Raw genomic sequence first — 25663 nt, forward strand, 5'->3', positions numbered from 1 at the left:
GACGGATGGCCTGATTCATGGTGTCTTTGTTCATCCCCACTCGTGCACTGACCCTGACACTTTCAGTGTCCGGGCCGCTTCCTCAAGTGCACTTGACCCCTGGAAGTTCCCTTTTCATCCCTCACTTACTCATCCATCCCCGGGCCACAAATCTAGAGCCGCCCAGGTCCGCTAAGACACAGAAGTAAATGATGCTAGAGTCACTAAGAGGAAGTTAAGTACAAATATTTTACAGACACTGTAAGGACCTAGCGGAGTGAGGCAGGAACAATCACTATGGTGGGTCTCTACACGCTAGGCTCTATGCTGTCATCTAGTCTCTTTTCCACTAAATCAAGTATTTTTTACAACCGAAGTTTTAAAGAGTACATTTTTTGCCATAAATATTTAAAATAAACTACAGGGGCACCTGGGTGGCTCAGTCGGCTGAGTCGGCTCAGACCTCTTGATTTCAGCTCAGGTCATGATCTCAGGATTGTGGGATCGAGCCCCGCACTAAGCTTCACGCTAAGGCCATGGAGCCTGCTTCAGATATTCTCTCTCTCTCCCTCTCCCTTCCCCTCTGCCCCCCTGCCCCACTCGCACGCACGCTCTCTCTCAAATTAAAAAATAATTCTTAAACTACGAAATTAAAGAATACCTACAAAGATCTAAATGAAAAATTTTCTGGCTAAGAAAAATAATAATGAAGTCTTATTTTTTCCTGTTAAAAATTATTTTAGCATCTATGCATGTTTTTCAGAATCATAATTATTTTTGTAAAGCAAAATGTGCAAATCTTTTTGCTTTTTAAACACTTAAAACATCTTTTTTTGGGTGTTTTTTTTTTTTTTTTTTTAAACACAGAACAATGACTTCACACTCACAGACATACTTCCACTGACTCGAATGCTCTGGAACTGAGATGTAAAGTAAACCAGAAAATAGTCTTTCAGCATTTTGCTGAAATGTTTAAAATAATTTATAGTCCATTTTCTATAAATACAGTATGCTGTATATGCCAGAATCCTGCCATGCCTAGGGGCACCCAATACAACTTTAAAAACATTAACCAGGACCCCCCCCCCCCCCGCCCAAAAAAAGAAAAATCAACTAAATGGCCACAGGATAATCCCTGGAAATTGTATTATATTAAATTCCTAAAATCTTGGTTTCCTTATGGTTTGCTTTCTTCTCTGCTAAGTAGCGTAATGGGGAGGGTGGACTTCCAGCTTGTTCTGGCAAATTAAAAACAAATTCACTCATTCAGTCAACAAATATTCAGTAAGAACCTACTATGTGCCAGGAACTGGATTATGTGCTGGGAATACAATGGAGAGCAAAAACAAATGGGTTCCCTCTGTCATGGAACCGACAGTCTAGTGGGAGAGACAATTTCATTATTAAATAAATGTATATGGAAAGTACAGACGACTAAAGTTCTAATATAGCTGCAACATTAATGCAAAAAAAAAAAAAAATGAAAACTAAATCAACACTTAAAAATGTTACGTGTTGTTCCTAATTCAGAAATAGCTAGTAGCTTTTATTACACAGAAAATCTTTTGTGTTCCTTCTGAAGAAAAAGGATTAAAATGAATGTGGGAAATTATTTACTCAAACCTACTTAATAGGTGTGACTTTTTTTTTTTTAATTTTTTTTAACGTTTATTTATTTTTGAGACAGAGCATGAACAGGGGAGGGGCAGAGAGAGAGGGAGACACAGAATCTGATGCAGGTTCCAGGCTCTGAGCTGTCAGCACAGAGCCCGACGCGGGGCTCGAACCCACGGACCGTGAGATCATGACCTGAGCCAAAGCTGGCCACTTAACCGACCGAGCCACCCAGGCGCCCCAATAGGTGTGACTTCTAATTATTTCCTCACTTAAGGAAGACCAACACTTAAATATATACAGGGGCGCCTGGGTGGCTCAGTCGGTTAAGCGTCCGACTCCTGGCTTTGGCTCAGGTCACGATATTGCAGTTTGTGAGTTCGAGACCCGCGCTGGGCTCCGCGCTCAGAGTGCACAACTTGCTTGGGATTCTCTCTCTCTGCCCCTCCCTCCCTTGCACGCTCTGTCTCTCACTCTCTCAAAATGAATAAGCTTTAAAACATATACATATAAATATGCATGTATATTTGCATTAGTATCTCTCCACATCGCCTGAGCCACTGCTACGTTCTTGCAGGTCTCTCGAGAATAAAGACCACTTCTACCCATTCACTGCTGTCTCCCCAGCACTTAGAACAGTGCCTGCCACGTATTAGATGTGCTTGACATTTTATGAACGAGCGAACGAATGAGTGAACGAACGAACGAATGAACAAAAATGGGAGCTGAAACAGCTAAGATGACAGGAGAGGAACAACTGTGGCCCAAAACAACAGTGTGACGATCCAGCGAGTCTGAGCGCACAGCTACAGGCACCAGCGGGTCTGACTTTCAAGCCCAACCTAACCGATCCCCAACTCTTCAGCTGAGTCAATGCCGGCTAGCACACAGTTCGATCACCAGTCTATGTTTTAATTCTTCGAAAATAATAGAGGGCCTATAGGGAGTTAGCGATGTGAAAGAGAGGGCTTCATTTCTTACCCCAGATGACTGCAGTAGCCTCTGGGATGGTCTCCCTGCTCCCACTCAAGCTGCCCTCCCCCCCAGCAGCCACAGGGATCTCCTTCTAATGCAGATCAAAACCTATCACCCCCTGCTCAGCACCCCCCAACGGCTTGCCACGACTTTCGAAATAAAACCCAAGCCCCGGGCCCCTCCCTTTTCTATCTTTATCTTACTCCACTCCAGCCACATTAATTTCCTCGCTGTCCGTCGAGCCCTCAGGGCAACTCCAATTTCTATTCTATCCAGTTGGAACAATTTTGCCCCAGATCTTCCAATGGCTTCTCATTTTAACTCTCTGATCTAACAAAACTTATCAACTCCCTCATTCTCTATCCCCTTTCCCTGTTTTTGTTTTGTTTTCACAGAGCCAATACATTAAATTACACGATTGAGTGCCTTCCCCGTGAGAATGTCAGCTCCTCGTTTCTGGTGCTCTGCAGGAGCTAAATACATAATAGTTAACCAATACAAACATTCAGCTAGTCTCCCATCATCAAAGGTAACACGGTTATGGAGCGAGTGTTAGCCCTGTATCATACCGTAAAAGCACTAAGTGTCACCACTGCATCTATCACACTATAAAAGCACTATGCCACAGTTGTCATATGCTGTGATTAGGCAACACGAATTAAAATTCTGAAAAACACAAATCCATTACTGAAGTTAATACAGATTCTTTCCAAGGGATATCAGAATGATTAGTAATATAAAGCAACAGCGATTAGCACAATATTGAGCTAGTATCTACTGAAAATGCAAAACCTTAAGTTTACAGCGTAACATGGAAGAAAAGGGATTTAAGAACAACAGTCCAGGAGTGCCTGGGTGGCTCAGTTGGGTGAGCATCCAACTCTTGATTTCAGTTCAGGTCTTGAATGCTGTGGGATCAAGCCCCACGTCAGGCTCCCGCGCTGCGTGTGGAGCCTGCTTAAGATATTCATTCTCTCCCTCTCCCTCTCCCTCCCTCCCTCCCTCTCTCTCTCTCCCCCCTCCCTCCCTCCTTCCACCTCTCTCACCCACATGTGCTAAAATAAAATAAAATTTAAAAAAAGGAACAAGAGTCCAACAGTGAAAGTTAGTGGTAATTCTGAAACAGGCAGCATCCAATGTTCCAGAGATTAAAAACAACTAGCAGACAATCTCAGGAGGGTGTATACAATTAAATCCTCTGTATTTTTTTTAAATTTATTTTTTAATGTTTATTTTTGAGAGAGAGACAGAGTGGGAGTTGGGAAAGGCCAGAGAGAGAGGGAGACAGAATCCGAAGCTGGTTCCAGGCTCCAAGCTGACTGTCAGCACAGAGCCCGACGCAGGCTCGAACCCACGAACCGTGAGATCACGCCCTGAACCGAAGTCGGACGCTTAACCGACTGAACCACCCAGGTGCGCCTGAATCCTCTTTAATTTGTATGTTCCTCTTCTCCTTTACACGATTATCAGGAAAAGAATCGAAAGGCAAAACTGTATTTCAAAACATACAAAAGCCAGCCAACATCGAATAATAAACATGCTTTTCCATTCCATATTGTTCCTGAGGTATAGAAAAATGAAACAAAACTACGAAAAGATAAGTTTGGAATACTCATTCTGCAATCAGTTTCATTCAACAAAATAAGTCTACGGTGCACCAATTTACTCTGCCTCAACATATAAAAACTTTCAGAAAACACCGAATTATTAAAAAACAATAAACACTCTAAAAACATCCCAGCTTTGACAAACAAATACATAAATCCACACACACCTTTCCAAACACAGTAACTTGAGCTCCGTGTTTAGGAGTGAATCTAAACTTAACAAGTCACTGCACACTTAACAATCACGTTAAGGACTGCATGCGTGTGCCCCCACCAGAGTTCGTATGTTGAGACCCTAACCCCCAAAGCGATGCTATTTGGAAATGGGGCCTTTGGAAGGACTTTCAGGTCTTGAGGGCTGGGACCAGCACCCTCGTAAGAAGAGAGAGGAGTGAGCTTGCTTCTCTCTCTCCACTGTGTGGGGGACACAGCAAAAAGGCAGCCGCCTACAAACCAGGAAAAGGGCCGACATCACACGGGGAAGCTGCCAGCATGTTACCCTTGAACTTCGCAGCCTCCAGAACGGTGAGAAATAGGTATCTATTGTTGAAGCCACCCAATCCACGGTATTTTTGTTACGGTAGCCCCAACTAAGAGCACAGACAATACACTGAACGATAATGTCAAGAAAAATATACTATTCAGTGAAAAAGAAAAAGAACGTGTATTCTGTGTGAGTTTCAGCTTTCTGATGTTGTACGTTTCTAAAATGCTGACAAAATCACTGAAAGGATGGCATGTTCAATTACCATGCACGTGAATTTTCTACCGGGACAAAATTTCTGAAGTTTCATACCAGTACAGACAAAAAAGACAGAGAGGACGTGAATCACTCAGCCATTCTCTAATGGAGTTGTTTGTGGTGTCCTTAAAAACAGAAGACACTCTACAATTCTGTAATTTGAGAAAGTAAAGATGTTTGGCTTTCATAGGGGAAACACTTAAAAAGATTTATTTTTGTGAGCGATGGTTCCACTGCTCTGTATCTGTATTTGGAGGAGATAAAATCTTTTAACACCTGAATCAGACTCAAGAACAATAAACAGCCTATTGTCACATTATTTCAGCGTCTTGTTATGTTTTGGGAAACTAGATTTGACCCACGAGGCCTATCTCAATTCATGGGATAATGAATGGCGGCAGCTAAGGACAGGATTATTCAGTAGTATGTTTAATAACCAATCTTAAAGACTTCTCAAATCTTATCTCTTATCTTTTGATAAGAAATCAAACTAAAATACCACTCGATTTTATTTCTACAATGATTTAAATGCCTTTATCAAACAAAACAGAATTCCACATGTTATTTAAGTCCCATTTGAATTCTTTAACAGACCCTGCTAGACAGAATAAGGGATTTAGACGTCAGGAAGACATATGGGACCCCGACAAGCCACTTTTACTTCTCTGAGCGTCAATCATCTCATGTCAAGAGAGAGAATAATGTCTAACATAGGGGCTTGCTGTGAAAATTAAGTGAAAAACATTTTAAGAGAGAAAAGGAAAGCGGGGCTTAATCAGTAACTATTTTTGTTAAAGGGGTGAGTGGAGTTAAAACCACCTACCCTAAGCCAAAAAGTTTTATTGTTCTGGCTCTTTCCTTTCCCTGGGGTAGGACTCCTGGAAAGGTTCGCTTTTGTCCTTTTCACGGCTAAAATGGGCGAAATAACAGGCTCTCTGCATCAGGTCATTGTAAGGATAGAATGGGTTAAGGGTTAACGTATGGAAAGCATTACCAAAACAATAATGTGGGGGGCGGGGGGAACCCATAATACTTCACTCTTGATAGAAAAGTCAGGCAGGCAAAAAAAAAAAAAAAAAAAAATCATTTCTATCTCCTGGCATAAAGAAATTTGGTCTTTGTCTAACATACTTCCAAAATGAATCACACCTCATTTTAATTACTGTGTGGCTGCCTCCTCACTAAACTGGCATGTCCTTAAAGACAGGAACATCAGCTTTGGTCTCTTCAATGGCTAACATATTGTCAGGCATAAAACAGATGCTTGGTCAGTGCTTACTGACTTACAGTGTGCCGTATTTACCCTTCCTGTTACGTAAGAATATATTCAGAAGTAGAAGAATTACCATTTTCCTTCCGTAATCTTGTTATGAACTTCTTAGGAGGAATCACCCCAACCTTCTTCTTCTGAGTGGCTATGCTATGGAAGAGGTCTGCTAGGCAGGTAAGAAGGTTCTCCTTCTTCCTAGGTTGGCTCTTGTAAGCTAGAACTTTTTCCCGAAATGGACGACAAAAATAAAGTGCTTGAAGAACTGAATTACAGTAGCAGGTATTCCCAAACTAGAATAGAAAAAAAAAAAAAAAATCTTGTTAAATTTGGGGCAACATATTTTCAAGAGAAAGAATTTCCATGTGTACAATTAAGAAAACAGAGACAAGACAGGGAATTCAGGGAATTTATGACCCTCATAAATTAAAAGGTATCTGAGAGTAGAAATAATTATTCTGATTGCAAATTTGCCTTTTTAACATTAAATGGATGCTCCAGGCATTGGTTGCAGGTTAAAATGGAAGGAAAACAGATGCGATAAATTTGGCCTTTATGAAAACAAATTCAAAAAATTATATAGTTTAAACAAAGTAGTTAAGGTTTAGAATCCTGCGTAATTTTTTCTTTTTCAATTCCCACTATTATTATTTGTTGGTTGGATACTAACCAACCATTTATATATGATACATTTTAAAACATAGCTCTCAAAAATTCTTTAAAAAAACACAAAAGTAAAGTTTTCTATCCGATTCTTAAGTGCCGTTCAAGAAATCAAAACAAAAAGCAAAGTCAAATGAGATCCTGTGAAATATTACATTAAAAACCATCAGCAGGGCACGTGGGTGGCTCAGTCAGTTAACATCTGACTCTCGATCTCGGCCTGGGTCGTGATCTCACGGGTTGGTGGGACTGAGCTCCGCGTCGGGCTCTGCGCTGACAGCACGGAGCCTGCTTAGGATTCTCTCTTTCTCCCTTTCTCTCTGCCCCTTCCCAGGTCATGCTCCCTCTCTCTCAAAATAAATACACTTAAAAAAAAAAATCATAAGCGTGCCAGCACAACCACCACTGAAATGCTGAGATGCCGGGTCACATCATTCTGGATATATTACAAATGAGCGTCAGGTGCAGAGTTAAATCCTCAACTTCTTACCGGCCATGTGATCTGGAATGTGTAACCACAGCTCACTGAACTTCAACTTCCTACTCTTTAATAATGGGGAAAACACTCCTACCTTAAGAGAAACTGACACATAGTTTGACAAACATTTGTTGTCTCCCTTTTCCCTTCCCATTAATAGACACTGGCTCCCAAAGTCAGCTGACAAAACACCCAAAAGCCAGGGAGGACCTGGGGGGGGGGGGGTACCTTGAGAGTATAAAAAAGGAAAGAGGGCAATTCTCACAGCACCATCATGCAGTGAAGTCACGCATACTAACCTAAAAGGCTAGGCAGAGACTTTTAATAATGAGCAAGGTCAAACTCATGTCCTTTCCTTATGCTTAAAACCAGGAAGGATAAATTAAAAGCTAATAAAAATGGTTATTTATAAGGAAAGAAGGAAGAGTGGAGAGAATTCAAAGCACATTTTTAAAAACATCTGCTTTGCACCCATTTTTTTAAAAAATAAATTAAGAAGTACCCAGAGGAAAAAAAAAAAAAAAGAAATTCCTAAAACTGAAAGGAAATAGAGATCAGTGAAAACTAAATGTTCATTAAGTTGGGGGAGAACCACACAAAAAATTACTTCAAGCAATTTTAAAACACAGAATTTTTATCATACATGCCTACGGAAATAGTCTAAGAATAAAAAGAAAAAAAGGAATCCTAAATGGCATCCAGTAGTCGCATTGTTAGAATTAGTCTATTGACATTGTTATTCTGAAACCCCTACAGATTTCTGAAGGACAAAGCAAGCAAAGACTTACATTAATATCCTTAGGAACCAAAATTATTAATGCAAAGGAAAAAAGCTACAGTAATAAAGAGTAAAAGCCTTGTAAACTTAAATTGGAATGTGAAGTTATCAATTATAAACTCATGTCTTTCTGTGTGTGTGCGTGTGTTCAACTTCTGTCCACTTCAAGGCCTAGCAGCAGCAGCAAGTTTCCCTGGCACACAGATTATAGTCTTTAAAAACCTTTTACCCGCAAAAAGAAACTAGGATGCCTTGCAGATATGGCTATCTATACAAGGTCTGGGACAGGAAATACACAAATATAGATTAGCCTGGAATATCTTTTTGTGTGGATTCAAGAGCCAACTTTCGTCAAAAAGAAATACTGCAATTGACTACATAGAAATTTATGAAAAATGACATTTAAAAAAAAGAGACCTCTCCATGGGAAGTCGCAAACTAATACATCAAAGGAAAACATCAAAGTTTTCTCTGGTCTTTCTTGTAAGAACAACATTCCAGAAGGCTCTAAATAGCTGCTGAAAGAAATTCTAGCTTACAGAACAATCCCAGCTAATAAATTCCAAAGAAATGATTGTAAATAATGGACTGGGCAGTGATTATCAGGGGATACTAAAAGCATTACAGACTGATGGAGAACTTTAAAATGATCTGAACCCTCAGTGCATTCCAGCATCATTAAAAAAGAACCACAAAATTTCTTTGTCTCCTGGAGAAATACATAGCAGCTCTTATGAAGTGTTCTTTTGTTTTTTAAACAAAACCACTAGGGGCACCTGGGTGGCTCAGTCGGTTGGGCGTCTGACTTTGGCTCAGGTCATGATCTCACAGCTTGTGAGTTTGAGCCCCGCGTCGGGCTCTGTGCCGCCAGCTCGGAGCCCTGGAGCCTGCTTCGGATTCTGGGTCTCCCTCTCTCTCTGCCCCTCCCCCACTCATGCTGTTTCTCTCTCAAAAAAAAATAAACATTAAAAAAAAATTAAAAAAAAACAACAACACTAAATTTATATCTAGCATCTAGACCTAACTATCAATTTACAGATATTCAAACAGAGAAACAAGTTAAACAATACCACAAAAAAGGAACAGAACGTGTGGCCCAATGAGGATTTTACATTCATAGTGTTGGTCAGAGCCAAGTAGTTTCATAAAAACAGATGCTTAAGAGGCTTTCCAAAGAAATACTAAAAGAGATAGATAACTGGGCGATGCACTGATACTATTGATAAATGTAACCATGGAAACTTTCATAAAGCCTATCCAGGGGCTAAGTACACCTGCTGCAGAACCTACAATATTAAGATTAACGTACCAATTACTCAGTATTCGCCAGTCTAAAGCAATACTAGGATTCATACCATGGTCTAATGACGCTAATGACCAACAAACTATACCTCTGTCAACTGAAGAGAAGATTCCATCTCCATAATTTGGTCATTTTTATTCAAGAATAAGCAACAGAGACTCCAATGACTTCCACAGAGTAGGTAGATTAAAAACAAAAGACAGCATCTCACAGTGTATTAGAAAAACGTACGACAGTAAAACTTGACTGACATAAAAAAGAAGCAAATGGCTTCCAAGCTTAGTAAAGAACCCGAGGGAGTCTGTATTCTGTAGAGAATGCTGGAAGGCAGCCCCTTCCTTGCTCATCTCCTGAATGTAAAGCAATAAGTAACTTTATAGTCAGTTATTTGATGTCTTCTCTTATGGTCTTGCACTTATCTTCATCAATTCCAGTAAGGAAAAATGAAAGTGTGAAACTACTACTATTTCTCTAGAATAAACAATCACTTTCAATCTTATTCATAACTCGGAAACTTTTCTTTCAATTTCCTTGATAGCAGCTTTCATTCAAGTTCCTAAGACCTAAAAATGTATCTTTCAAGTGCATAGCTTTCATGCAAAAGATGGTCTGGGATGATTTCCTCCACACTCCTGTTTCTGAATGTTCAATTTCTTTTTAAAAATTTTAAAAAACATTTTTTTAATGTTTATTTATTTTTGAGAGAGAGAAAGAGACAGAGCATGAGCGGGGGAAGGGCAGAGAGAGAAGAGAAGAGAAGAGAAGAGAAGAGAAGAGAAGAGAAGAGAAGAGAAGAGAAAAGAGAAGGAAACACGCAATCTGAAGCAGGCTCCAGACTCCGAGCTGTCAGCACAGAGCCTGACGCGGGGCTCGAACCATGAACCGTGAGATCATGAGCTGAGCCAAAGTTGGACGCTTAACCAACTGAGCCACCCAGGTGCCCCCGAATGCTCAATTTCTAAATAAGATATTGCTATAGGGTTGACACCTACCCTATCTTCTCAGCTTATTTTGAAGATCAAAGGTATAATCCGGCTTAAAATCAGGGAAACAAATTTTAAAAGCTGCCACCTCCTCAAGGTCTGATCACTGATTTTTCAATTGCTCATTGAACACAATGACCTATGCTTGCTTTCCCTAATGCCTTTTTCTCCTAGTTTTAAAATCAATGCCCCCTCCACAAATATTTATCATATCTCCATCATTAAGATCATTTTGAGCACACATCCCTAATAAACACAAACAAAAATTATGTATGTGTTACATTCTACACATTAAAATTACTTTTATAAAATATAAAATTTATATACATAAAAACATACATTATATACAGTTGGCCCCTGAACAATGAGGAAGTTAGGGGCACTGATCCCTCACATGGTCAAAATCTGTGTGTAGGGGCACCTGGGTGGCTCAGTAGGTTAAGTGTCTGACTCTTGACTTCAGCTCAGGTCATAATCTCACAGTTCATGAGATCAAGCCCCACGTCGAGCTCTGCACTGACAGCACAGGACCTGCTTGGAATTCATTCATTCATTCATTCATATTCATTCTCTCTCATTCTCTCTCATTCTCTCTCTCTCTCTCTCTCTCCCCACCCCCCTCCCTTTCTCTCTGCCCCTCCCCTGCTTATATGCACTCTCAAAATAAAAAAATAAACATTAAAAAAAAATCTGAGTTGGTGTGCCTGGGTGGCTCAGTGGGTTAAGTGTCCAACTTCAGCTCAGGTCATGATCTCATGGTTCGTGGTTTGAGCCCCGCATCAGGCTATGTGCTGACAGCTCGGAGCCTGGAGTCTGCTTCAGATTCTGTGTCTCCTTCTCTCTGCTCCTCCCCTGCTCGTGCTCTCTCTCCAAAAAAAAAAAAAAAAACATTAAAAATTTACAGGGCACCTGGGTGGCTCAGTCAGCTAAGCGTCCGACCTTGGCTCAGGTCATGATCTCGCAGTTCGTGAGTTCAAGCCCCACATTGGGCTCTGTGCTGACGGCTCAGAGCCTGGAGCCTGCTTCGGATTCTGTGTCTCCCTCTCTCTCTGCTCCTCCCCCACGCATACTCCCTCTCTCAAAAATAAACATTAAAAAAAATTTTTTTACAAAAATATCTGAGGGCAACTTTTGACTCTGCAAAAACTTAGACTACTGTTGACTGGAAGCCTTACCAGTAACAATCAATTGACACATATTTTATATGTCATATGTACTATGTACTGTATTCTTTTACAACAAAGCTAGAGAAAAAAAAATGTTATTAAGATCATAAGGTAGAGAAGAGACATTTACAGTACTGTGTTTAAAAAAAAAAAAAAAAATCCATGTATAGAGGGACCGGGGCAGCTCAAACCCATGTTGTTCAAAGGTCGACTGTATAACAAATGTGACTAAGGCCAAGTAGATATTTTAAATTTTTGTCTGACTTACATTAATTTTGTTTTCACTAAAGATTATCAATGCTTCAGTGAGAGCAATAAAATTGAGTATGCCTTCTGGTAAGCTGTGGCTTATACAGTGATTGACAGACTGGGTTTATGCTCAGTATATCCTATGAGCTATCAAAGACTCAGACACACACAGAGAGGTGCAAATGGGAAGTTCTTTTATGGCCTTACCTTACTTTCTAAAATAGGATATTAACTTTTTTTTTTTTTAACGTTTATTTATTTTTGAGACAGAGAGAGACAGAGCATGAACGGGGGAGGGTCAGAGAGAAGGAGATACAGAATCGGAAACAGGCTCCAGGCTGTGAGCTGTCAGCACAGAGCCCGACGCAGGGCTTGAACTCACGGACCGCGAGATCCTGACCTGAGCCGAAGTCAGCCGCCTAACCGACTGAGCCACCCAGGCACCCCTGATATTAACTTTTCAATCCTACCACGTCTGTTGGAACTCACCTGAGCGATCAACTGCCTTGCCAGCAGCATGGCATGGAGAGGAAGTCACAAGCCCTGAAACTGAACCGCCTTGGGCTCAAGCTGGGTTCCGCTACCTGACCTCGGGAAATCACTGAGCCATGCCGTTCATCCGTTTCCTCATCTGTGAGTGTGGTTGACAATACAGCCCACACCTCGTAAAACCTTGTAAAGAAGTAAATTAGCAACCTGCATGGAGCACTTCCCCAGCACTCCGTCACCACACTGTTATTTCTGAAACAATCTTTTTAAGTCATGTGGCCATTTTGAAAACCTAGGTTAACCGAATGAAATGAAATCACGTAATCTCTTAATCTCTGTTCAAATTATAATAGATCGCAACCGCACAAACGAATAAGAGACAATGATACCATCGACTCGCTGGTGTCGAACTTGAGTGTCACAGGACCACTGCACACACGGATAGAGCCTGGAGCCTGCTTCAGATCCTGTGTCTCCCTCTCTCTCTCTCACTCTCTCTCTGCCCCTCTCCGTCTCTCAAAAAAGAATAAACGTTAAAAAAAAATTTTTTTTAACGTTTCAAGATGTTTATTAAATGCTCCATTGTCCCATGCTGGAGGCTGGTGATGATGATGCCTATCCTGTGCACGTCCCCTTCTAAAGGAAGGTCCTCTTCCCCAGCACAGTTTAGGTGGCCCTGTTCTGTTCATTTGTTGGCTTTAATTTATTTACTTATTTGAGACAGCGTGAGCGGGGAGGGGCAGAGAGAGAGAGAGAATCCCAAGCAGGCTCCGCACTGTTAGCACGGAGCCTGACGGGGGGCTGAAACCCACCGACAGCGAGATCACGACCCGAGCTGAAACCAAGAGTTGGACGCTTAACCAACGGAGCCAGGTGCCCTAGGTGGCCCTGTTTTTTAACACTATACCCCACATTTCCCTATCCACCACTCTCACTACAGTCAAGTAAACCTAATCTAAAAATGTCCTTCCATATGCTAGTGGACATCCATTCCTTGCCCTACACTACCTCACTCTACTGTCCCACCCTTCCTTATAGGAACTGACGTCTCTACATAAGTGCCATAGGGTTGTCCACCACAAATCTTTTTATAGACCCTGCCAACAGGGCCGTCCACTTGACCCAATCTCAGCAGAATACTTGGGCCAGAGTTCTTTTGTCAGGTCTAATATGAACATTCTCTGGGATCTCTGATAATGCAACCCTCAAGCAGCCTATGGCCAGCAGGTGGAGAGAAACTAAAGGAGAATAAATCAATGTAAAAGCAAATAGAACCAAGAGACATTTGCCTAATCAATTTTATGACTTACAAATGGAAAGAAAGTTTCATTTTTATTTGCGTCCTTCACAACGGCCCCCGAATCCAGAATTCCGGCCAATGACTACTGGCAATTCAGGCTTAAAAGCCTCTTGTAAAATGGTCTAGGAACACAGTTGTTATTTTATAACAAAGATTTTAGGGAAAAGCACATTCCACTGCAGCCTCACAAATCGATTTAATGAGGCCACCTGTCTCTTGGCAGTTATTAGAAATTAATATAGAACCATACAATAAAATAATGAAAAAAGACTCTTAAAAATGTAGGCTGCACAAGTAGGAAAGAGATACTAACTGAAATCACTCCATTTACTAAAATAAGTACTCATCAGCGACAAGATACAAGGGAAAAAGGCAATCCGGTTCATGAGATTAAAACAATTTGTTTTCAGAGAATTTAGCTGGCCCTATAAACAGCTGACATTTAAGCAGGATATTTTACAACAAGAGAAAGCTTCCAAAAGGCTCCCTTGTCTACACAAGACCATCTCTCAGCCCTCACACCACACTAGTATTTCTCCTCTCAGACTTCCAATAACATCAGAAATACGAACGCATTCACAAGAGTTAAACCAACAGGAAATCCCCACGCTATGTATTATGCAAATTATAGTGGCAGACATCAGAATTATGAAGAGTAAACTGCCATCAAAGTCATCATTTGTGAAAACAGTCTTCCAAGACAAAAAGATCTGCAACCGCAAATAACGGAAAATACGTTGTCATTGACAACGTTGGGATCAACCACCACGCTGAATTTTCTGTTAATCCAACTGTGGTTATTTTTCTTCTCCATTAAAAAAAAAAAAAAAAAGTCTGGGGGAGCCTGGGTGGCTTTGTTGGTTAAGCGTCTGACTTTGGATCTCAGCCCAGGTTTTGACCATCTTAGAGCTCAGGCCCCGTGCTGGGCGCCACACTGGGCCTGGGGACTACGTTTCCGAAAAAAGCCTGATTTTCTACCTGTCCAAATACACGTACTGTTTCCCAAAGGCAAGTGCTAGTAAGTATGCCGCTTGCCAATCACAAAAAGGATCCAATCAGGCAAGTCTAACAGGAACTCTTCTCAGTGTAAGCTTTTCCTTCAAAGCTATTAAAATGAACCACGGAGGGGCACCTGGGTGGCTCAATCCGTTAAGCATCCAACTCACGGTTTTGGATCAGGTCATGCATGATCTCATGGTTAGTGAGACTGAGCCCCACACCGGGCTCTGCACTATCAGAAATTGGGATTCTTTCTCTCCCCCTCTCTGCCCTGCCCCTGCCCCTCCCCTCCCCGTGTGTGTGTGTGTGTGTGTGTGTGTGTGTGTGTGTGTCTGTCTCTCTCTCTCTCTCTCTCTCTCTCACAAAAGAAACATTTTTTTAAAAATGAACCTCAGAAACTCACACTTAGCTAAGAACAGATTAATAAAAAGAAAATACATGTGTGTCTCATTTTAACAAAATCCAATTGTTAGAAAAGATAAACCACAGAATTTCTTTTTTCTTTTTTTTTTTAAATGTTTATTTTTGAGAGAGAGAGTGAGCACGAGCAGGGGAGAGGGAGACACAGAATCCAAAGCAGGCTCCAGGCTCTGAGCTGTCAGCACAGAGCCCGACGCGGGACTCCGACTCACAAGCTGTGAGATCATGACCTGAGCCGAAGTTGGACACTTAACCGAATGAGCCACCCAGGCGCCCCACAGAATTTCCTAAACCACAGAATTTCTTAAAGCAGCTACATTCCAGTGTTGTTTTCAATAGGAACTACCTGGCAGACAGAGATGGGGGGCGGAGGGGTTAAAATGCTGATCTCTGAATTAACTAAGCTACCCTCCCTTATCCCCCAAAGCTCCACCCTTATTTTTTAGGAACTCCCATAAATAGTGTGATAACTCCATAAATTAAAAAAAAAAAAAAAAGAAAAAAGAAAAAAGAAAAAAAGGAGGAGGGGGGAAGGGGGAAAGAAACAAGAGTGATATTTTAAGAGCTTAAAAATACAGGGGTGCCTGGGTGGCTCAGTTGGTTAAGCATCCGACCCCACATCCAGTCTGTGGAGCCTGCTTTGGATTCTTGTCTGTCTGTCTGTCTCTCTCTCTCTCTCTCTCTCTCTCTCTCTCTCTCTCTCTCTCTCTGCCCCCTGCTCATCTGCTCATGCCCCCCCCCCAAAGATAAACATTATTTTTTTAAAAATAGGACTTCTAGAAAAAGGTTAAGACTATACACAACACAGTTGCAAGGGAACCTGAAAGTTTAAACCATGGAAAAAGTTAATCACTATACTGGTTCTGCTGCATGTACTCTGACCATCAATTACTTTCTCAATATAATTCAAGGTGTTCATCAATCTTTCAAGGTTGGAGCCCTGGCTACCTTAGGGGAGCTCAATTCTTTGGTGTACTAACTAGGCACAGAGATCAGAAACTATATTTCCACCCATCAAAAGAGTCTCTGGAGGGGATAAAGACAAAGATTCCCCTAAAATTCTCGTACTAACTTTACTCCCTCCTGCTTCTCTTGGGTTTTACTGAATCTCGGTTAGTCAGCTTCAGGGAAAAGCACCAATACTACCCTCTTAATTTAGATTAATTTAATCTTGATCCACCGGGAGTAATAAAAATAAAACCTTCTAAGAAATCTTTTTTTTTTTCCTTTAACACAATTGACCCTGGTATTCTGAGAGGTATGTTCAAGCAAAAACAACATTAACAGCAAGGGGAAAACAGGCCTGTAGAACTCATTTTATAGTAAGATTTTATCTAGGATACCGTTTTCCTTGTTGTCAGGCTATCTGCAAAAAAGGTTACAGTCAGACACAAAATGGAGAGATTGAAATATTTATATTGGAGAAGGTTAAAAGTGAGACAGCCTTCAATATATAAAATACTCCTGTGCTAAAGAAAATGGGTTCTTCTGAGACACTATCGATGAACACACCTTTACTACAATTCGAGACACATATTAGCTTGAGTGTGAACCAAATAAGGGTGGGTAGCCACAGGGAAGTAATAATGAGAGAGAAGAAACTGGGGTCTGCCCATTCCCAGAAGTTAAATGAGGTTTTTGATCACTAGACAACGCTGTATGCAAGCACAAACACCTTAGATATCGGAAGTAAAGGCCAGACTTTCTTGTTAAACAAGGGACATTACATACATTCAAATATATTCAATTAACTTCCCCCCACCCCTGACAAAACTCCAATGAAATGACAGTAAAAGAATAAATTAGGAAAAAATAAAGGGGGGGGGAGGAGGGGGAGGGTGGGAAAACACAGGTCCGGTTATAAGCCTTTTATTATTATTATTATTTTAATGCTTATTTCTTGTTTGCTTTGGGAGACAGGGAGCGAGCGTGCACAAGCGATCAGGGGAGGGGCAGGGAGAGGGAGACAGAATCCGGAGCAGGCTCCCTGCTCAGAGCCTGACATGGGGGCTCGATCCCACAAACTGAGATCATGGCCTGAGCTAAAACCAAGAGTCAGATGCTTATCCACCCCGGCGCCCCCGGTTGTAAGTCTTTTAAAAGGGCCGTTCAGACCCCTAGGCACTTCGCCTTTCTTTCAAGTGTAGGTTTTAGTCCCCGCAGAAGCTGAACAGGAGAGTCTGGTTCAAGAGCCCTTAAGGACAGCAGAGGACCGCATGAGGCACCAAACAGAGGACAGGATTCAATAAGACCCTGAACGAAGCCAGCCCTAGACACAGACTGAAGAAGTCCCTCAGCACCAGGTAAACAGCCCCAGAGAAAAGGCTCTAGCCACTGAAATGGGGGTGGGGGGCAGTCACCTCGGAGAGAAGCCCTTGGTAGACCAGCTCCACCCTAATACACAGAGCCCCAATCAGCTTCTCAGAATTTCATCTTTATGCAGGAATGAAATTTAAGGAGAGCTTCCATTAGGAAACAGAGTTTAAAATGGCGGCGGGGGGGGGGTGGTGTCTCAGAAACAATCCAGTAAGGATAAGAAAACCTCAACAATAAAAACTATAAATAATATCCTGAGAAAAACCACAGAAACAAAATCAAAGAACAAAAGTAACACTCTAAGAAATAAAAGGTGCAATGAACAAGATAAAAAAGGGTGAGTAATAATCCAAAATGTAGAATACAAAGCAGATGATCAAAAATGGGAGAAAACGCAGAAAAAACAGAGAAATCAGTCTGCATTTCGATATGCAACGAAGGGTATATCAAAAAACACAGAACAAAGAGATTACACTGATAGGAAGGAAATTATCCAAATGCTAGTATTAGAAATGTTCGAGACTTGAGGAAAACGAAAAATGTCTGAATGAGTTGGTACATAGTCAATGCAACAAAGGGGGGGGAGGGGGAGGAACACGAAGACACATCATGAAATTTCAGAACATTGTGGATAATCATCCACATTCTGAAAGCCTCCTAAAACACTGTTGGGGGGTTGGGGGGAGGGGGCCACACTCAGAAGAGGTGACAAATCAGAACAGCATCAGCCTTCTTGACATCAACAGACGCCAGAAAGCCAAAGAGTAATCCCTTACAAATTCTGAAGGAAGGCTGTGTATCTAGCTTTAGCAAGAACCAAAACGTTTTTAAATACACGAGAGCTCAAAGTTCACCTCCCATGCACGCTCCCTAAAGAAGCTACCATAGAACATGTTCCACAAAGCAGGGAAAAATCCAAGGAAGAAGACCAGTTCTAGAAAAGGAGAGCCATGAAGGAATGTCTAGGGTGAGGGAAAAGAAGTCGATAGACTGTTTTTAACAGCATACAGGCACTTTATTTAGAATGTGGGGGTAGATTCCGGAAAAAAGAGCCAGTAGATGAATGAGCAGGCTCCTCTGGGGAGGTGGGCACAGTGGGGTGGAGACTCCTTTTGTTACAAGCTTTACGCTCTCAAGGGGACTCCCAGCAGGAGAGGAAATGCCCACATCACTTTACCTACACAAGAAATCTACCTTGAACGTCACGGATTGCACTCAGTGAGTGACACACGTGTGTTCAATGGAGCTTACTTTGTCCCCTGTATTATCGTCTCTTACACAGAGTTTAAAACATTCACCACGGATCTACGTAACAGGACGGCATAAACTACCACAATTGTAGAACACAGATTTGTGGCATTTGTTGATGAGTCAGAAAAAGAGTTAAAACTTCCAAAGAAAGTTCTCCCAAAATTTCAATGATGTATAAAAACTAGAATTATCTTCACAAGGACTGGGGATGTATCTTTCTCCTATATTTTGCATTTTTATATCTATGCTAGTGGAACACTGCCAGAAGTCAGCTGACAAAGAGTCCACAGACACATGGAGGCACTTGCAAAACTTTATTACACCTGTACATGTGGACCACTTCTATTTGGACATTTAAATAATTCTCAAAGAAACAAGAGATCATGTAGCATAAGCCATATGAGATTTCGGTTATGAAAAAATTTGATACAAAATACGAAAAATCTGGCTAACTCCAATCTAAGACCCTTAAGACTTCGAGCAGTCTTGTTTCCCTTCCATTAAAAAGAATATTTTAGGGGCACCTGGATGGCTCAGTCGGTTAAGCGTCTGACTTCAGCTCAGGTCATGATCTCACGGTTCGTGGGTTGAAGCCCCGCGTTGGGCTCTGTGCTGACGGCTCAGAGCCTGGAGCCTGCTTCCGATTCTGTGTCTCCCTCTCTCTCTGCCCCTCCCCTGCTCGTGCTCACTCGCTCGCTCTCTCAAAAATAAATAAACGTTTAAAAAAAAAAAAAAAAAAAGAGCATTTTAAAATTCCAAATCAAGTTTCTTGGCTTTAAGCCTACCGATGCAAATGAACAATTTTCCTTTAATAAATTATGAAACACATTCAACACTTTGGAAACGATTTGCAACCATAGTTGTGAAGGCGGAGGACCAACGGATACTTACATTGACTAATCCAAAATAGTGCTCATTGACTGGAAACTGTTCTGGACCAATCTCTTTCTCTAATGCCGAGGCATTGGCGCCCTGTAAAATAAAAATTAAAACAAACGAAACAGCACTCTTAGTATTCGTAGTATTTTCATAACGTTTCGGTTATACGTGCATCACAGAGACATCCCTTAAAAAACTGTGTTCCCTTTCACCACGTAACATTACTGAAAGAAAATAAAGGATGATAGTGAAGAGTGAAGGATTTTAATAGTAAGACTAGTTTGCAAGAACTTTCTCAGGAAAGCAAAGCGCGGATCAAGAAGCTGTACTTATAACTTGTGACTTTTTTTCTAGCTAAAGGATTAAAGCCCCTGCTGTACCCGTGCCCTAACGGGGTATAATTCGACAGCCATCTCAGGGAGCCAAAACCAAACACGCATGTAGTAGGTGACCTAACAGTTCCTCCAAGTTTGACCTGACGGATCCCCACCCAGGACCCACAGTGACAAGAACGCCGCGCGGGGCGGCACGGACGACCGCACAGCCAACAAGCAGCCAGTCTATGAAATGTGACAGCCCGCTCTGGAGCAGAGTCGGAATGATTGGAGCTAGGTTTACATACAAAAGCACGCCTAGTTCTCAAAAACATAACGTTAAATATGAAAAAAAAAAAAAAAAACTGAGCTTAACGCATACATAAAGACTAGCGCCCGGCCAGCGGGCTTAAGAATGGATGTTAAACGTCCTTGAGTGGGTGCTGAAGAGCACTGGGGCATTGCAACTGGGGGTGAAGGATAAAAAAGGGAAAAACCAAAACGACACCCAACAGAAGAAGGGCCCGGCACAGACCACAATCACGTGTCGTGGTCTCAGGAATACGACCGACTCAACTCCGTCCCTGAAAAAGAGGGGAGGTGGGGTGCCACTAGGGCCCTGTGTACTGGCACATGCCCCTAAATGGACTCCCAACGTAGCCGGAGAGGGAAAAATGACAGCAACGCTGAAAGCATGATACCTCTAGGTATGTGTACTTGAAAACTCCCAAGAAAACATCCCCCCAGACAAAACCCATGCGACATCACTCACAAAATGCCGGCACGCCACTCTGCAAAGCTGCAGTAAAACCACACGCACACACTGCCTCCTCCAGGGCACGGACACGAAATTAACATCACCTCGTGCTCTGAAGACCTTGCCGTTTCCTGACTGAGCTCCATCCCTGGACTTGGGAAGGCCAACCTTTGTTAGACAACACATCCTCAACTTCCTGATTGTCAGCACTGATTAGAGGGACTGGGTGGATTGGTGGTCAGATTCTACCAAAACAAGACATTTCCTCTAATGTCCTCCAGCCATCCAGCGCTGGTACATAAACATGACGCTGCCTTCGTTATTTTTTTTTTTAATTTGGAACTCGTTTTAGGCTTTACACAAAACCTTGACGGAATCGCTAGTTTACAAACACCCTTTACTTCCAATTTGGCTATGCCCTGTGTTTTGACATCAAATTCAATGATCACAGCAACTTCGAGACCCACTGAACAACTCGGTCTCGGTGGGAATGCTGCAAGCCCCACCCTCCACCGCTGCCAGCTCCAGCATCACGTCAAAGCTTCCTCACGTATGTCGAAAACTATCAGTAACCCGGATGTTTACCACTTACCATACGAATTCAAAACAATATTCGTTTAAGTAAGTATAACCCCTCCCCCACAAAAAAAAGAAGAAAGGCTCTATGATCCAAAGTACAACCTCATCACATCTATTTATGTGGACAGTAAAATGTCAGTGCACCTAACTCCGGAAAGCGTTTCTGGCCCGTGGGAAGAACAGGATAACACGTGAACATTCTCTCTCCAATGTAATAGCAATCACATGCCACAGAGCACGTATTCTCACCACTCCAGATGACCCATTCATCCCCCTACCCGTGACGTATCATGCATGCACTGCTTAGAAATCCCTCTCCCCATCCGCATCCTCAACGTAGTTTGGCTATGGATCAACTTACTAGCTTCTCTGTGCCTCAGTTTCCTAACTGTAAAAGGAAAATGTCACCAACTACTCTATAGGGCGGCTACAAATTAAATGAATTGAAACCTTGGTGAAAGCATCCGCAGTGCCTGGCACAGAAGCAGGTGTCCCATAAATGATGGCTGCCTTCTCCCCCTTCCCTTCAAATTCAAGGGGGGAAGAAAAGCTACTCTCATTAGCCAGTAATGATCACAAATATCTGCTCCAAGCAATAGCTAAGAAATAACAAGAGAAGGAAACAAAAGGCACAAGAAAAAATGAGATAGCTATTAAAAAAAACAACTTTGGCCAACCCCACAAAGCAGCGCAGAGGTATAGTCACTGTACTGTCCAAAAGTCTAACAACAAAGCAAAACCACAATCCAATCGGAGGTCTGGGAGAAAGATGCTAAGTGTGGGAAGGTGGAAACAGCCATAAACCATAGTCATTTAACCTTTCTGGGTTTAAGACGCTTCATTTGCAAGATAAAGGAGTTGGTCTCTTCACTGATTTTCAAAACCTCCAACTCCTCTACGTTGATCTGTTGCGTTTCCAAGTAATCCATTACCCAAATCAAGGTTTTCACAGCTACACATGTTTAGAAAATTAAAAGACAAGGTAATTTCTACAGTCTCTTCTAACTCAACACTCTAACACTACCGATCACTTTTATCAACCCTCCTGAGGACATGTACTAGATGAACACAAAACTCTAGGAAGCCCAAGCCAACCAATAAATGCCAAGCAACACAATTCAACAGGGAGACATTACAGTGACAGATGGAGTCAGGGTAGCGGATCCAAATGGAAACTACAAAGAGAGAACGGGATTTACTTTATGACGGTTCTAAATTCAAGCACAGCCTAGTAACATACACCTTACCATGATAAGGACGCTGTATAGCAGATTCTGTGAATGTGCAGGAGATACTCTTATGGCATGAATTCAAGATTTTCTCTGCGGAAATAATCAGAGTACAACTCTACTCTAACTCCATGCCAACTACAAAGGCAAAGAGTAGACGAAGCAATTCAGTTTCTGATGACTGGTTTTCAACACTAGAGTTAGACACAGCTGGGGAAAAACAGCCGCCAAGCCAAAAGTTTGCTGCGTAATTTTTAGTATCTGTAGAAGAGTTCTCTGTGTCGTCACCCCTTGAAGATTTTGTTGGAAGTTGGCAAACCCTTTTGTGTCAAATAATGGTCAACAAGCACCCCAAGGTTTAAACTGAACCTAGAATAAGTCAATATCCAAAAGCAACGGCTCTGAACAATTCTCTATCCCTACGCTTGAGAAATATGATCCTACTACAATTAACAGTGGTTTACTAAATCAGTGATGCTTTACCAGGACAAAAGAAAGAAATGGTGGCATGCTCAGGTAAGAATTTTTGCTCTAACGCTTTCATACGTATAGGTATCAGGATTCATCTGTTTTGTAGGAGTACATGACACACACACACACAGGAAGAAGACGTTCTTTCCGGAGTTTCTAGCTCCGTTTTTGTAACTTACACAAAAGGTTATTTTAGACTCAGTACCTATTAGTACAAAATTCATCATAAGGATGGAATTAGATATCCGTGACTCTCTGATGAAAACAACCAAAAGGTGGATGAATTTTAATATTACAAAATAAGAATTTACTGAGCTGGTGAGAAAATAAGGAAGCTGCAGAGAACAAAAAACAAAATGATGGGGGAACCCTGGAGGCTAAGCCAATGCCAAAGAGAGATTTCACACTGAGGGTAACTGTCAACACTAGTGACCTTTACACGCTCTTCTGACAGCTGAATGAAACGGAGTGCAGGGAAACTGAAAACTTCGGGAGACAGAAAGGCCAAGAGAAGACCTGAGCATGGGCACTGAGATCCCAAAAGGGCCGGATCGTCATGTCAGGGGAGCAAGAAATAATCCTGTACCGCAGGAGGAGGCAGCAAGGAAATGCGCCCGGCATGTCCTTGGCACTGAGAGTGGAGGGCGTCTTCCGAAAACTCACAACCCCAAGCTGACTTATGAAAGACTGTAACCCAAATTCATGCCAGCTGTATGATCTTACAGCAAAACCACTTGAGCAGAAAATGTAATTCAGAGAGACCCTGAGTTGACAGTGCCCTCTTCACCCTACAACCAGCAGAACGACCAAGTTCACCCTGGAAGATAAAGCCAATCCACCCCACAAAAAGTTCCCACAGATAACACTCCAAGAGACCTGAGTTCGCAATCAAAACTCATACACATACCCAAAGCCACAGGAAAATAGAGTACTCTATGAATAAAAGCCAGCAGAAGCACAGACGGCAGAATGAGACTCTCAAGACATTTAATATCAGAACTATTTCCGACATGATACAGAACAAATGCGTAACGTGTGTCAAAAAGTAACACTGGCTTGATTTTAAGAACAAAGATGAGATTCTAAAGCCAAAGCAGATTTTTTTTTAAAGAACCAAATAAAACTTTTAAATATAAAAATTATAATAATTGAAAGTAAAAACTTAATGGTGGGGAGCCTGGGTGGCTTAGTCGGTTAAGTGTCAGCTCAGGTCATGATCTCACTGCTCCAGGGTTCAAGCCCCACGTCGGGCTCTGTGCTGACAGCTCAGAGCCTGAAGTCCGCTTCAGATTCTGCCTCAGTCTCTCTGCCCCTCCCCCGCTTGTGTGCGCTCTCTCTTTTTCTCTCTCAAATATAAATAAACATTAAAAAAAATTTTTTTAATTAAAAATGGTAACTAGAGGGACAGTAAAAAAATCAGAAGTTGGGGAGAAAGGGATGAAGAGGCAGAGCACAGATTTTTAGGGCAGTGACAACATTCCATGTAATACTACCATGATGAATATGTCATCATACATTTGTTCAGACCCACAGAATGTACCCCAAAAGTAAACAGCAACACAAACTATGGACTTTACCTGATTATGATGTTTCAACGTAGTTCATTAATTATGACAAATGTACTACTCTGGTGGGGGGGGGGGGATGATGGTAATGAGGGAGGCTATGCTCACACTGGGGCAGGTCTATATGAGAAATCCATATATCATATGGGAAATCCAAAATCAATTTTGCTGTGAACTAAAACTGCTCTTAAAAACAAACAAACAAAAAGACAGAAAGACTTAATAATTAAATCAGAAAAAAAGAAAAACTCAACGGCTGTGCCAGAGAAACAAAGTTAATATTGGATAATATTTTTTTCGTAAGATTCCTGTCAATATAATGCCAGTAATCCACACCTTTTATTAAAAATAGGGAATGTTTTACGGAAAACTATCTCATGGAAGAATGGGTCCCTTGTCGAGCTGCTGTAGAGACCACGGCATACTATTAATGACACTGACCCGGACCTGGCAAAGCCAGAGTCCTGGGTCTGGTCCTGGCCATGCCAGCAGCTAGCCGTAACAACTTGAGGCAAAATGCTTCCCTGTCTGGACCCCGGTCGTCTCACGTGTAAGACCTTGATCCCTACAGCACCTCTCATCCCCACCCTCTAGCAACGTGTGGGAATCTGCTGGATCGTCCAATCTCATTAAGACGTTAAGGATACAATGCTGGATAGTCCACGGAAGGTCAAACATTAAGTTCTGAAAAAAAAAGTCAGGATGTATTTTCACATCCTCAGAAAGCCATCCGATCCGAGAATGTGCAGGCCATGGAGTAAGCACCCCCGTAAACCTGCCTACTGTGGATTCCTAGAAAGGTGAGCAATGCTTCTTTTTCATGCCAAAAAAAAAAAAAAAAAAAAAACCATCCAAGTGAAAGAAAAGTTGAAGCAATATACACACCTTTGATCTATCATTTTGAACACACCATCTGCAAACAGGAAAAAAGAAAACAAGCCAGCCAGGGGAAGGCTGCTTCTGATGAAGTCTTTTTCACACGGTCATTTTTACATGGAGCACGCGCCTCTCTGACTGCCCTCCATTCTGCCATTACGAGAAAGACGCAAGAGGACGCCATCCATGAGGAAGAAATAAAAAACGGTAGCACAGTAAAAGGACGGACATCTACTACCTAGAAACATACTTATCAAGTACGCTAGTTTTTTTTTTTTTTTACTAGATAGTTGCAGTGAACTATTAGTTCCCAGAGAAATTTCTGTTTAAAACAAGTACAATAAAATACAATGACATTTCCCCATTCTCATGTTTCAAATCCTATCTTAGAATCCAGTGTTTGTCATTCCAAGT

General features: G+C 41.8%; 1 protein-coding gene across 2 annotated transcripts in view; it reads right to left on the reverse strand.

Annotated features, from left to right (window-relative positions):
* USP12 (ubiquitin specific peptidase 12) overlaps positions 1-25663 on the reverse strand; it is a 72336-nt gene that overhangs the window by 25987 nt on the left and 20686 nt on the right. Inside the window, exons 1-2 of one of the 2 annotated variants that reach the window (XM_049647371.1) lie at positions 12683-12784; positions 6264-6477 (exon numbers count right to left, since the gene is read on the reverse strand). In XM_049647371.1, the coding sequence (XP_049503328.1) occupies positions 6264-6477; positions 12683-12685 (217 nt within the window). In that variant the 5' untranslated portion in view covers positions 12686-12784. Of the gene's footprint in view, positions 1-6263; positions 6478-12682; positions 12785-19470; positions 19552-25663 lie in introns of those variants that run through there. The other variant, XM_049647372.1, reaches the window with a different exon arrangement.

Source organism: Panthera uncia (assembly GCF_023721935.1).
Source record: "Panthera uncia isolate 11264 chromosome A1 unlocalized genomic scaffold, Puncia_PCG_1.0 HiC_scaffold_16, whole genome shotgun sequence".
Lineage (NCBI taxonomy): Eukaryota > Metazoa > Chordata > Mammalia > Carnivora > Felidae > Panthera > Panthera uncia.